The 14,009-nt window shown below is 47.6% G+C and overlaps 1 protein-coding gene across 5 annotated transcripts in view; it reads left to right on the top strand.

Annotated features, from left to right (window-relative positions):
- The window catches only part of cspg5a (chondroitin sulfate proteoglycan 5a), a 35,057-nt gene extending 21,507 nt beyond the window's left edge, over positions 1-13,550 (top strand). The window contains exons 3-6 of one of the 5 annotated variants that reach the window (XM_031576208.2): positions 1,834-2,022; positions 5,907-5,982; positions 8,190-8,246; positions 12,574-13,550. In XM_031576208.2, coding sequence (XP_031432068.1) covers positions 1,834-2,022; positions 5,907-5,982; positions 8,190-8,246; positions 12,574-12,744 — 493 coding nt within the window. In that variant the 3' untranslated portion in view covers positions 12,745-13,550. Of the gene's footprint in view, positions 1-1,833; positions 2,023-5,903; positions 6,061-8,189; positions 8,247-12,573 lie in introns of all 5 variants that reach the window. The other 4 variants (XM_031576205.2, XM_031576204.2, XM_031576206.2 and 1 more) reach the window with 4 other exon arrangements.
- Positions 13,551-14,009: the final 459 nt, after the last annotated feature.

Here is a 14,009-nt window from a genome sequence, read left to right as displayed (position 1 = left end):
CACCACAGACATCCAAACACCGGTCTTTTATGACTCACTGTCATTCTGTCAGTCTCTGACAAAATGGACACAATTATCTTGTTGAGAGTGCAGGCTGTTTTTCAAAAGCCACAGTACAGCCCTGGATGCCCCACTCGTGCCCTTGAGTGGACTTGAGAGTTTAAACGGAGCCCTCAAGTCCCCCTCTCCCATTATCCACCGCGAGTGAGCGCGGAGGTGGTCTGATGGAGCTCACCTCCACCCGAGTGACTGAATAAATGAGCTAGTTGGGGGCTGGAGGGTAAGGCATTATCAGTCACCCCCGGAGCAGCACTCCCACTGTGTCCCATGCATTATTCAGGCAAGCAGACGCGGGAGAGGGTGTTTATAGAAGGTCAAAATGAAGACGGATGCAAGGATTTTAGCTGTACAGTACGTTTGTCTTTGTGCTGACGGAAGCGGTGTGTGTGTGTGTATGTGTGTGTGTGTGTGTATGTAAATCAGGAGACAGTAAGACACTTAAGCTATACATTTGGATAGCATCTGTGTCTGATTGTGTGTGTGTGTGTGTGTGTGTGTGTGTGTGTGTGTGTGTGTGTGTGTGTGTGTGTGTGTGTGTGTGTGTGTGTGTGTGTGTGTGTGTGTGTGTGTGTGTGTGTGTGTGTGTGTGTGTGTGTGTGTGTGTGTGTGTGTGTGAGAGGATGGAGCTGTGACAGTTTTTTCTGGACCACCTCTCTCTGGGTGTCTCTCTGGGAGGCTGTCTGGAAAGAGACAGCGGGACATGGCTCAATTAACCTCCTGTTTCCTCTCTCCTCCACCTCTCCCCTCCATCCCTCCATCTCTCCATCCGTCACCTCTCCCTCCCTCTGCCCCCTGCTCTTGTTTGTTCTGCCATTCGGTGCATCCCACTCTCTGCCCCCTCCTCCCGTACTGCAGAGCAGGAGAGAGCTCAGTGTGAAAGCAGAGAGGGCTTGAGGCAGGTTAGAGTGAGGGAGGTCCAGAGGTTAAATTGGCCCTTATGCACATATGCAAGGACGAGAGGAACAGGCCAGACATGCAATCTGAAAAGTCAATCTGTTCAGAGTCCTTTCTGGTGGAAAATAACACACACAAACACACACGCTCATGTGCCACTGATGGTAAAAAAAAAAACGAAAATCCCTAGGGGAACAGCTGGCAATTGAAGGACACTGGCGAGACATAACTTCCAGAATGTTCTGGGGGAAGACCTTGTGAGAGAGCTCACTCAGTCCTTGACTAATGCTCACACCACAGGAAGATAAACACAGAGACAGAAAATGACACTCATGAGTGATTACTCAATTCATTAAAAAAATATCATATCATCCCCATCAAAAAAACTAAGGCTGTGTGTTCAAGGCTGTGGTGGCCATAGACAGAACATGTGCTGATAAGATATCTGTCTTCACCAGAGTTTCCAGACTCTTCCACAAGTGTGTTGGTATGCTTACCCAGGTGTTACATACAAACAAAAGAGAAAAAAAACTGCATCCTGATGTGTAGTGAAATAAGATGTCGAAGAGGGTAGTCTGTTCTGTTGAATTTAACTCTGTTGAAACCTCACCATCTCACCACCTAGACCCTACCCTTTAGTTCCTGCTTTAGATTCTACTCAGACCAGAACCATCAGTCACCAGCAAAGGAACATTACGGGGAACCTTTGGCTCTTCAAAGAAGAGCATTCTTAGAAAAAGCATGGTTGGCTTCTGCCTTAACATAAATGTACTCTGCTCATATTCCAGGAGCTGATGTGTATACTGACCAGGTGCTAGAACCGTGCGTATCTTGCTAAATGCTAGTCTGACAAAGGGTTCTCCTCTTCTCCTGTCACAGGTGCAACGTGCAGGAGTACGTGTGGAACAAGGGTGCGCGATGCGAGTCGGTCATCACGGAGTTCCAGGTGATGTGCATCGCCATCGGCGCCTCTGCAGTCATGCTGCTGCTGCTCTTCATGATCATCGTCTGCTTCGCCAAGCAGCTGCACGTCCTCAAGACTGAGAACAACAAGCTGCGCAAGCGCAGGTCAGACTCCACACCAGCAGGGGCGGTGGAGAGAGAACAAGCGAGAGAGAGCGAGAGAGGAGGGTGTTGGAGGAGGGGGTGGCGAGGGATGTGAAGAACAAAGGGAAGGGGTGGTAACCATAGACATATATAGATGTCTATGGTGGTAGCTGTCATTTAGGCTGTAGTGGTTGTTTGATTGGACACACACTCCTCAGGGTTTTGTAAATAACTGAAGTGAGCCATCAGAGAAGACCAAAGAGGGATATGGTGGTTGTAGAAAAGGTAGTAGTATGTGACAGAACAGAAGACATTAAGGTAACACTTTATTTGGACAGTCCACCTACAGAGACTTTACAGATGATTTGTTGAAATTCAAGTCCAGAAGTTCACTGGATTCACAAATTCACCATAATTTTAACCAAACCCAACCCCTAACTCTAACCTTAACCATAAATTGTAGTGAACATAGTTTTAACAGATAGTTTGTTGTGAGCATCTGTAGCGGACCATCCAAATAATGTGTGACCAGAATGCAAGGAGCCTCACCTGATCAAACTAGCTGACAGTAGCTGATTCAGGACTGGACACATCCGGCCAGGGGAATATGAGAGACAGAGCGAAGAAAGGCGGAGGAAAGACAGGAAGAAAGGAAGTAAACTTCCCAGATGACAGAGAGCAAAGTCACAAGGGTTGGCAGGGAGCAAAGACCCAGCCAGGCCTGGAAAGAGAGAGAGAGAGAGAGAGAGAAAGCGGGAGAGGTTACAGGGAGAGGAGGAGCATGGAATGGGCTGATTTTAAAAACAGATGGTGTTGTCATGTATCAGGGCTTGTTTTGCGGCTTGACTGAGTGAGTTAGTGAGTGAGGGAGAGAGAGAGGTAGAGAGAGAGAGAGAGAGAGATAGAGAGAGAAAGCGCTTGGACTGTGTTGTCGTGATTGCAGACTAACTGTTAATCACATTATTTTCCTCAGTATTTTTGTTGTGGTACCTGCATCAGCTTGGCAGAGAGGCACAGGCTGGCTGCAGCTGATGGCATTGAGGGTAATGATGATGATGATGATGATGAGAATAAAGATGATGCAGGAGAGTGAAGCAGAGGCTGGATGGTGTGCTAAATTAATGCCTAGCGTACGGCGTTAGCAGCTCAGAGCAGCGATGCCACAGCAGTTCCAGCTGGAAAGTAGGCCAGTGAGCAAAAGGGGGGAGGATAGGGGGGGTGGGGGGTGGAGTGACCTACATACAGCTGTGAAACCTGGGGGGTGTGGGGGTGGGGCTGGGATTTAAAAACTGCAGACAGCTTCATAAAAGAGCTGGCGCAAGGCAAAAAAAAAATGTGGAAGATGATGCTGCCGAAAAATGGGTGGAAGAACGAGGAAAGAAAACAAAGGAAGAACAGCACACATGGATGGAGGATAGGGAGAGGGAAAAGAGAGCAGGCATCTGCCATTAGCATTAGCAAGACCAGAGATAATGAAGAGAGGTGATGGATGGATACATGGAAGAGCAGAAGGGAGAAGAGAGTAGATGAAAGAGAGTGAAGGACAGATAGAGAGGGAAGAAAAGAGATGATATGAGATGGACAGTAAGAAGAGATGGTGTGATAGATGGATGGTGTGATAGATCCATGGAAAGAAAGAAAGATGGCATCGATGGATGGAACGGAAGGATGAATGGCTAAACAGAAGAAAAGAGAGATGATATGATGGGTAGATGTAAGGGTAAGAGAAGTGAGATGGTCTCATGCATAGAAAAGAGATTCAGAGAGGTACTTGGGGAGTAAGAATGAACATGGTGTTATGGATGAACTCAGAGAGGAGAAGAGAGATGGTGTGATGGATAGTGGGATGTTGCTATAGATACTTGGTAAGAGATGATGAGGTGGATTGATAGAGAGAGGACAAGAGAGATGGTGTGATGGGTATGTGGAGGGGTAGAGGAGGGACAGTGTGATGGGTGGAAGAGATAAACGGGCTGCAGAGAGAGAGAGAGAGGGATAGGGAGAGAGGGATAGGGAGGGAGGGAAGGAGACAAAGGGAGAGAGAGAGATAGGGAGAGAGGGAAGGAGAAAGAAGGAGGGAGGGAGAGAAAGAGGGTGGGGCAAGAGAAAGAGAGGGAGGGAGAGGGGGAGGGAGAGAGAGAACGCATCAGACGCGCCCCCCCCCCCCCCCCCCCCCCATCTGCTGCGGATTACTGCGGTTGGTGGTGAGGAGTGTGCAGCTCCACCAACGCCATAAGCTGCTGCTGATGCTGACGCTGATGCTGATGCTGCCGTTGCTGCTACTGCTGTCATCTTACTGAGAGGAGAGAGAGAGGGAGAGAACCATTGAGAGGATGGACTAAGAGAAAGGAAAGAGAAGGGCGAAAAAGAAGAGGTTTAGAGCGAAAGAGAGGGGGCTTAAGAAGAGTTGAAGGACAGACGGAGAGAGGGAGGGAGGGAGGGAGGGAGAGAGGGGAAGGAAAGGCAAGGAATGGAGGGAATGACAGTTAGAGAGGGAAGAGGGAGAGACAGACATGGGGGGGGGGGGGGGTGAGTAAGGGGGGGTATGAGAGGCAGTGGAGTGGTGAAAACAAAAAAGGAGGGTCTATCTCTCTCTCTCTCTCACACACACACACACACACACACACACACACACGCATGGATGCATGCCTGCACATACAAGCACACACACACATACACACACACACACACACACACACACACAGAGATACTCACACACACATATATATATGCACTGTGCACACTCTGGTTAAGCAGTCAAGAAAATTGTGCTCTTGTATAGACTCAGCATGTAAAATCTAGAAGCTCCCATGCTGATGCCATTAAATTATGCAAGACATTTTATCAGCACACACACACACACACACACACACACACTCACACACATAGACCTCTAGAGACAGGGCTAATTGGCAGCCTCTCTCTTCTACTTACTCTCAAGCATCATTAAAGAAGGTTTCACTAGCTAATCGTTAAATATATATATACAGGAGGAAGAGAGAGCAGGAGAGAGTGGTAGAGAGAGAGAGAAAAAGAGAGAAAAATAAAAGAGAGAGAGGCTAATAATGGTGGTCAATGATGGGAAAGTAGATGAGGGATTGGGTATTGGGATAAAGGGGTGTGTTAGTGTCAGCGTATATGCTTGAGACAATGGGTGTTAAGGAAGACTATGCACACACACACACACACATGCGGGGATATTTCATTGACAGAGCGTTTTTTTCAAGAAATGTTGAACAAGAAGAAAGTGTGGGTTTTCACTAAATAAAGTGTGTGTGTTTTTCAATGTTCCTTCCACATCTGGGGGCTCAGAATGTGGCCGTGTTGAGCGCTGGGTTGTGTCCGCACATGGTGACGCCCTGCCTTAGCAGAGGGCCGGACTCCGGGTGCAGAGCTGACCAGTGCTCTGTCCTTTGGTCGCGGTCCGTCAACGTGTTTGTGTTGCATCACAGAATGTTTATTGTTTATTGTGTGTCTCCAAATCTACATGTTAGCATCCGAGTCTCTCCCAGATTTGCACTAATGCTTCTCTCTCTCCTGCTTCCTCCCCCTCCCCCCCCTCCTCTCAACCCTTCCCATTGTGACATCACACTATGCTCTCCTTCTCTTATTCTTCTTTCACACTTCTTTCCCACCCCTTTCCATCCTACTGCTCTGTCCATCTTCTCCTCTCCTCATCTTTCCCTCTCGATTCTCTCCTCTTTCCTCCGTGTCCTCGACTCTCGGGTTTTCTCTTCACTGTGCTCTTCTCCCGTTGCTCCGCTCCTTCCTTATGCTATTTGAGATTTCTCATCTCTCGCTTTCTCCTCTCCTCCCTCATCTTCCTTTCTCATCATCCTCTCTTTCATCTCACTCCATTTCTCTCTCCGTTTGGCCCCCCCACACACCCCCCTCCCCCACAGCAGTAAGTACCGTCCTTCCTCGGAGCAGCACAATGATAATTTCTCGTTGTCCACCATCGCTGAGGGCTCCCACCCAAATGTAAGGAAACTGTGCGACACTCCTCCTAACCTTCCTCATGCCCGTGCTTTGGCTTACTATGATAACATTATCTGTCAGGTAACGTGTTTCTCCTCTCTCTTCCCCCTCTCTTCCCCTTTCTGCATGGTTCTGAGAGTAACCTTTTTTATTTGAGGGGGGGTTCAATGGAGGGGGTAGGCGTAAATAATGGAGAGCGAGGAGGGTTGTGGGGGGGTTGATCTCTCTCCCTATCTCCCTCCCCTCCTCTCTTTCTCGCGCTCTCACTCCATACGGCAAGTTCGCTCTTCAGACAAGAAGCCCCTCGGTTGCTGGGGTAACCACTGTTGCCATAGCAACAGGCTTACTGTAAGGAAACCGGCCGCCACTCTCTCTCTCTCTTTCATGTGGCGTGCGTGGACTCGGCCCCCAGTAGTGAGCAGTGGGTTAAGGGTACGGGTTCACTGAGTGTAGCTGCTGACCACAGTAAATGATCCCCCATCAGCTCTCCTCTCCTGTTTCATTCATCTGGCCAGCTGTGTGTGTGTGTATGGCACTCACACCTGTGTGACAGTGAGGAGAGAGCACGCTAGCGACAAACTCTCTCATCACACAAAGGGACCCATGAAAAACCCACTGTATTGATCCCTCAGTAGACAATCGGTGCTTAGGCAGACCTCAGATGGTCACCCACCATGTCATTGACACTGCAGCATCCACACACACACACACACACACACACACACACACACACATACACACGCACACAGACATACACACACAGACATAAAGTGCCCGTTATTTATAATTCATAGGATGGCTCTTAAGTTCTTTTCTGCTCTTGTCTGGTGGTCGCCCTGCCTGTTGGAGTGTCCCCCCCTCTCTCCAACCCCCCACCTCTTTCTGCTTTCCTTCCTCTTCACCTCTGCATTGGTGTGTCATTGCATGCTATATCGCTCACATGCGCCCTCTAGTGGTCATGTGAGCTGCTGCTGCTGCCTGCTCGCTGCACCGCACCCTTGCCCACATATATATATTTATATATTTATCTATATATTGATATATCTGTATGTCTGTTTCACTCGTTTATCCTGGTTCTGGGGATCAGAGGGAGGTGGGAGGTGGGGTGTCTTGTTTGGGACAACAGGTGAGTGCCTCTTTCAAAGCAGGATAAACATCTGCGATGCAACGTCTCCCCGCCACCTGTAGGTGGCACTTGGGGGGGGTCAGACACACACCTACACACAGACACACACATGTCTAACATGGCTGCAGCATGGGGGAGTAGATGTAGCGCTAACATTGATGTTGTTCTCTGTGTGGGATAACCATAGCACCTCTGAAATAACCTCCTCAGTCAACCAAGGAGTCTGACAAAGATCATGTCCATTTAACACGGTAACAACAATCTACTGCACAGAGGGACAGAGAAGAAGACCTCTGTCATCTTTGGCATCCACCTCAGCAAGAGGTTTGCGACTACAGGCAATCAGACTGTGCGGCTACAGTCATGGTCTCAGCTCAGAAACTAACAGTCATTCGCTAATATACCGTCCTCCACCGTTAGCGCCCACCCACCCTCACACACACAGTAGGCATAAACCTAGAGATGAAGCTAACACTTTACCCGTTCCATGAAATCTTTTGTCTTTTTATTCCTGATGCAAGTCGCACTCTCAGTTCCTTAAATAGCCACTCTTCACCTCCAGTGAGGAGGAATCACTCTCTGGTGTGGGCCAGCACTCAGGGCTTGGCAACAGCCAGCCAGCCAGCCAGCCACACCAAGCAGATGGTACCCAGATCAGGCCCATATCCACTCCGGTGTGAACTGCTTAACTTTCTGTAAATACACTGGCTCCTTTGAAGTCCAGGGGCCTGGGTGCATAAAACTAGTTTTTGACTAGTCTTAGAACTTAATCCAGCTCCTATTGCTGTGATTGAAAAGGGTCTACTTGGCCAGTGAGGTCCCCTTTTAAGTGCCCTAACGTAGGGTGAAAGGAAGGGAAGGTGACGATCAGGGAGACTAATTCTTCTCACAGCATAATCCTGTCGGAGGGATCGCCTCTCTACCTGTCTCTCGACTCTATCTGTCCCTCCGTCTCTCTCTCTCTCTCTCTGTTTCTCTCTTCTCTTTCGACCTGCCCCATCCGTCCGCGTCCTGTCTCTGCTCTGTTGAAGGTGTGTTTGTGTATCTGAGGTACATAACCCTCTGCCCTGCCCCCACCCCTTAGAAAACCATGAGCAGATACACCTGGGAGTGTAAGAACAAAGAGGACCCCGACTGCGAGGTAAGATCAACAACCCTCCCCCCACAATCACAACCACTACTACTCCCACCCCCCCCTCCAACCCAAGAGAGTCCCGCCATCACAGGAGCACTGGCTCCTTTCTCATTGTCCTGTGGCCCTGTCAATCATCCTTTTTCAAGTCAGTGGACCAATCCCTGTGCCGTGATCATTCAGAATGCAGTCGCACATCCCCAGAGTCCTGCAGAAGAGTGGTCCATAGGATGTCTAATGTCTGGCCTCTAGAGAATAAGGAAAACAAGGAGAAATAGTTTTTGTCTTGTTATCACAGCCTAAAAAAGCACATACCATTTTAGAACGTTCCCACTAACTTCAGAGTGCGAATGTTATTGACTTAACAGTGATAACCTTGGAATCATTTCAGAAAGAAGGATAAAGAAAATAGTCCCCATGCCGTTAGCATTAACTTAAACAGCTACTTTCAGCCTACACAGCATTTCAGAGCAGTCCCACTAAATTTGGCTTACAAATATTATTGACTCACAGGTTAATTCTCATGTTTTTGTATGTAAATGCCGTCTGTAAATGCTATGTGCATTGCTTGTTCTGCTTCAGAGCCAAGTTCATACGGTCACTCAGGGGTCTCAGACAGAGAGGTAGAGCAGTAGAGGAAGAGGCCCATCTCCTGATCTGAGGGACTGATAAGGGGGGAAGGTTCATCAGAGGGTGATGGTGCTGAAATCAATCCCCTTCTCAGATGAACTGAGCGCTGCTCCCTCCGCTCAGAGATGAAGTCAAAAACACAGAGCTCATCCTCATCTCGAGCGCAGGCTTCCTCTCGCCGCATGCGCCGGGTCTGACCTTCAGGCCCAAGAGGACGCGGACATCGATCGTCTCCGCAGCACAAAGGGAAAGCCGAGAGTTCCTCGCGTAGCGGAAAACACTCCTGAAAATGAAATGCATGCAGCAGAAAGGGATGAATCTCTCAGGATGGGGGAGGGATGAGAGTACACACACACACTATCACACACACACACACACACACACACAGACAGACTGCCAGGCTCTTTATTACCGTCAGCCAAATGCTGCCGCTCCGCGATCAATATCCGCTTGAGTAAAAAGTGCGAAGCCTGGGAATGCAGCCAATCTCAAATGCACACACACACACACACACACACACTCACATGCACACACACGCATACAGGCACTTGTGAATTTATATACATACACAGACACACTCTCTCTAGCTCGCTGTCATACACACGAATGCACACACACATACACACAAACTCATACTCTCGGATTTACCCTCCAAGTTTGACAGGAATATCTGAATAATGTTAAAGCAATGAGAAAAATAACTCCTCTCAAAGTCAAGAAAGTGAAACATAAGCAGAACTATCTCCTTAGGCATTCTATGGACCACAATTCTACAGAAGATGAATTTTATGACTAATGCCTAAACCTGAGACGCTGTTAAGCGGCCAGCAGTTTCACTCTTCAGCCCTGAATTCCCCTGTCTTCTCTATCCAGTCCTGCTTTATGGGCTGTGCTGTGCTGTGCTGTACTGTCCCAGTGAAGTGAGTGAAGTCGTCTCTTTACTGAAGTCCTCTGTAACGTCCCTCGCTCCTGTCCTCTTCGTGTCCTTCCTCTTCTCTGTCTACAAACGGCTTACATCAAAAACAGCATACGGTCGGCCGACTTCAAAAAAACATCCTCAGAAAGAAAAAAAAGAGAAAAACACCCACACACAAACAGACAACCGTTCACTTACTTTCCCCGGCTTCCCAAATCCACACAGCTCTCTAGAGAGCCACTTAAACTCTCACGGTAGCTCTAACTCGTTATTGTGTTGTGTCTGCCAAGTCGCTGCCACCGGCCCACATCTGGCCCGCATCTGGCTGGAAACTGGCCCTAATCTAGCATGCATCTGGGTTTATCTTAGACCACTTATGATAAGTAAACACATTTCATCTCAAGCAACTTACAGTTTGCGGAAGAAATAGCACTTAAGAAATGGCCTCGTTGTAATATATGAGATTGAACCTCTCGGCATAATGGTAAAATTACAGTTCTAAAATTTGTTAATGGGATTGCCATCTTGTACATTATTCTACCACTGCTATGCTAAAAAAACGGTATCAAAGTCACTTCAGGGAGGTAGGAAGAAATTGCATATGTACAGCTGCCATCTGCGTGCGTACCTGTCAGTATTTTCGGTGTGATTCTGGTCAGGCAGGGATCTAATTAAACTGCTCGGCCCACTGCTTAGAATTTAAAACGCAGCTGGCGACTCCTCTTAGGTTGTCCGAGTTGGCACCCACGGGCAGCTCAAAGGCAGCACCCTCGCGCAGGACCGGCTAATTTAGCCTGAAATGAAAGGCCAGTGTAACAAATGCAGGTTAAACCCCCTCAAGAGTGTAGAGCCAGGTGAGGGAACCGCAGCAGTCTGACATCACCTCAGCATATCTGACATGGCGTTAAGCTTGTTTCAGGGCAGCGCAAAGAAGACATTCTTTTCACCAAAATAGACAAAAACAGTCTGGTTTATCTGATACTGACGTTGACATTTGTAGCGTTTAGACATTCAGCATTTTCAAAACTCTGCCTAATCTCTGTGGACTAATCTTATATTCAAAAGCCAAACAAGGGTTAGCATCTCTGCTCCATGTCATCAAATGTAGAGGGGAAGGATGCAAAGACAAACACATTCATCACCTTCATCATATATCCCTGTGATATCTCTGTTTCATCTGCACATAAATGATCCAACTCCCACCACCACCACCACCACCACCAAAAAAAACCACATTTTAAACCCCTTTCCCCCCGCCGCGCCCCAACCCCTCCAGATCCCTTTCCAAATGCCCTGAAAACAAACCCAAAACCAAACCAAAACCAAAACAAACACGTTTTCCAGTTCCACGCTGACGGAAAGAAGGACGGCCCCTACCCCGTTACCCTGGAGGTGGCGTACCCGCACGTCCTGCCCGAAGTCACTATATAGGCCTGCGCTGAACGGGTAAATCACTGGATTACACTTTACGCCTCCTGATAGATGTGTGACACACTGACACACATGTGCCTTAGTCCAATTACAGGATTATTACATCTGCCTTGCCCAATCAGTGGCTTGTGAGAGTGTGAGTATGTGTGTGTGTGTGTATGTGAGTGTGTGAGGTATTGAATGCAAAAAAAAGAAACCCCTTCCCTCTCGTTGGTGGTTCCATCACCGCACTCAGTGACCCACACAAGCATCATTAATTTTCATTGCCAGCAAACCTCTATTGTTTTTAAAATAAACAACAACTTTTCTTTATCATCTCAAGACATGACTCTCTCTGCAGCTAAGTGAGAGAGACAGAACACAAACACACACACACACACACACACACAGTCCTTTTATGTGTGGTTTCTTCCTTTCTCCTTCAGTTACTGCCCTAATTAGGGTCTGTTTGATGGTTATTCCACAGAGAGTAAACTGGGCTTGGTTGGCATTGCAGTAGATTGCTAGTACCTTCCCTGCCTACCTCAAGCCTTGGTTTTGTTTGGGGGGGGGGGGGGGGGTGCGTGTGTTTGGGGGGGTTATCAGTTAAGTAGTGAGGCCAAAGGAGATGCATAGGGCTGTATGAGAGGCTGAAGGGGTGGTGTTGCATGTGTGCATGTGTGCCTTGTGTGTTTGGGGAGGGGAGGGGTGGGGTGGTGAGACCCTGTGCTTTTCTTTGCAAAACAGTCTCTTGTACAGTCCTCTCGCCATCCTTCTAAACCCACAGGTGCAAATAGTGCATTCAGTCCCCACCTAAACAACTCGTTGTAAACTCATTTGCCGTGACATGATGGGAGGCCTGATGGGGTAAATGTGGTTCTCTGTGTGCTCTTCTCTTTATAAACGGATTTATTCCAGCAACCTGGATAAGCAGGTAGTATCCTCTCTCTGAGAATGATTGACTTCTGATGCATTTACAGAATGTGTCAAAGATACACACTGAACTTATGAAATGAGTCATTGTAAGAGAGCGGCCAATTAAACAGGTTTTGAGTAAGTTTGAGTAAGTGCATCAGGTACATTATTTGTTATATTATCCTCTGTAACTTTTAGATGATTCTCGAGCACATTCACGATCATGATCTTGTAAACATAATCATATGCACTTCATATAATCAATGCTCTACGCATTGATGTTACCTTAAATAAGAGGGTGTCAATGATAGAAGGACCCAGATGTATGATAGTAGATCACAACAGATAGGACAATAACAGAGGGGGGGCTGTGTTCTAGATCAAAAAGATCTTGAGACCACACCAAATGGGAACACACATGTTTGTTTTGTGGGGGGGTTCTAATGGAATCTGTCGGTTCTTCAGGATGATCCTCATGCCCAGAACAAGCTGGAGGACTCCGTGAAGGCCCCCCCTCCCAAGGAGGACGAATCGCTGAACATCCAGAACTCTCTCACCCCCAAGCAAGAGAACCACAAGGGTCTCGGCGATGAGAACTCCTCGGAGGTAAACTCGCTGCAGAACAACATGATGTAGAGCAGAAAAATAAAGCAAACGAAAAACAACAACAACAACAACAACAGCACTCAACCACTGCCACCCCAATTCTCGACCGACACCCTACCCCCCCCCCCCCCCCCCCCCAAACCTCCACCCTCAACAACAGCAACTACAACCAGCCCTCAGGCAAACGACACTGCAGCTACAGTACTGTCACCACCAATACCAACACCACAAACAAATAACGCTATACCCTCCAAACTTTCAACCGCCAGCTCAGACCCCCACCCCCCGCCTCACCCCTTGACCCCCACTCAGACTCTGCATCGCAGCCACCCACCCGCCCCCCCCCCCACACCCCACCCTTGTCGTAGTCTCTTTTTTTGCTCCTGTAGACCAGTCTTTAACCTTTACACACATATACACATAATCACACAAACACACACCTACACACACACACACACACACCTACACACACCACACACACACCTTCCCCTGCCTTACTGAATACTGGCATGCGTTGGTGTATTTTGTAAAAAGTTAAACAAAAAAATTACATATATACGGGGTCTAAGATAAAACATTGTCATAAATAGGAAAAAAAGAAAAAAGCTACTGAGAGGTTTTGATGTTTGTCTGACTAATTCAGTGAGTATGTATAAATATATGAAAAAAAAATGCTTGGATTGATATTAAGGTTAAAAAACACAATGTGTCTTCGTTTTCATTGATGTGATTTCTAATCCTTTGATGTACTTGTTTTATTTTGTACTTTTTTGGGAATACCGACTTTAAAGAGAAAAATCAGTCCGTTGTTGAAATAAACCTTTTTAACATTAAAACCCTTGTCCCTGTGATTCCTGGATGATGCTTTTACCCAGTCTTGTTGCTTTTTGTGTCTATAACCATGAGGGCTGTCTTTTCTGGGCAGAGGGTAAGCCTAGAGCTGGCTTAAATTGCTTGTCTGTCGCCTGAGTACCATCATTCACAACGCAATTTAAGCCAGCACTAGACACAATCCCTGTCTGGAAGAGCTGCTCTTTGCCTCTCTTGCTATGAAACGGCAAATCTGCATGGCTTTTCACTCCTTGATGGCTCCCTGGTCTTTGCTCCCAACCTTGACACACAAACTCACCCGCAACACAAATCACCAGATATAGTATTTGAACATGTGTGCATCAACTCTTGGCACAGATGAAGGATAGCGTCCAACACACAAACACTGACACTTAAAGGGTTTGACTGTCAATCTTGTCAGAAACAGAAAGAAGTCCATCGCAACAGTTTGGTGATCAAATGAT

The sequence above is a fragment of the Clupea harengus genome, chromosome 11 (genome assembly GCF_900700415.2).
Source record: "Clupea harengus chromosome 11, Ch_v2.0.2, whole genome shotgun sequence".
Classification (NCBI taxonomy): domain Eukaryota; kingdom Metazoa; phylum Chordata; class Actinopteri; order Clupeiformes; family Clupeidae; genus Clupea; species Clupea harengus.
The sequence above is the reverse complement of the archived record's forward strand: the minus strand, read 5'-3'. Positions and strand labels throughout refer to the sequence as shown.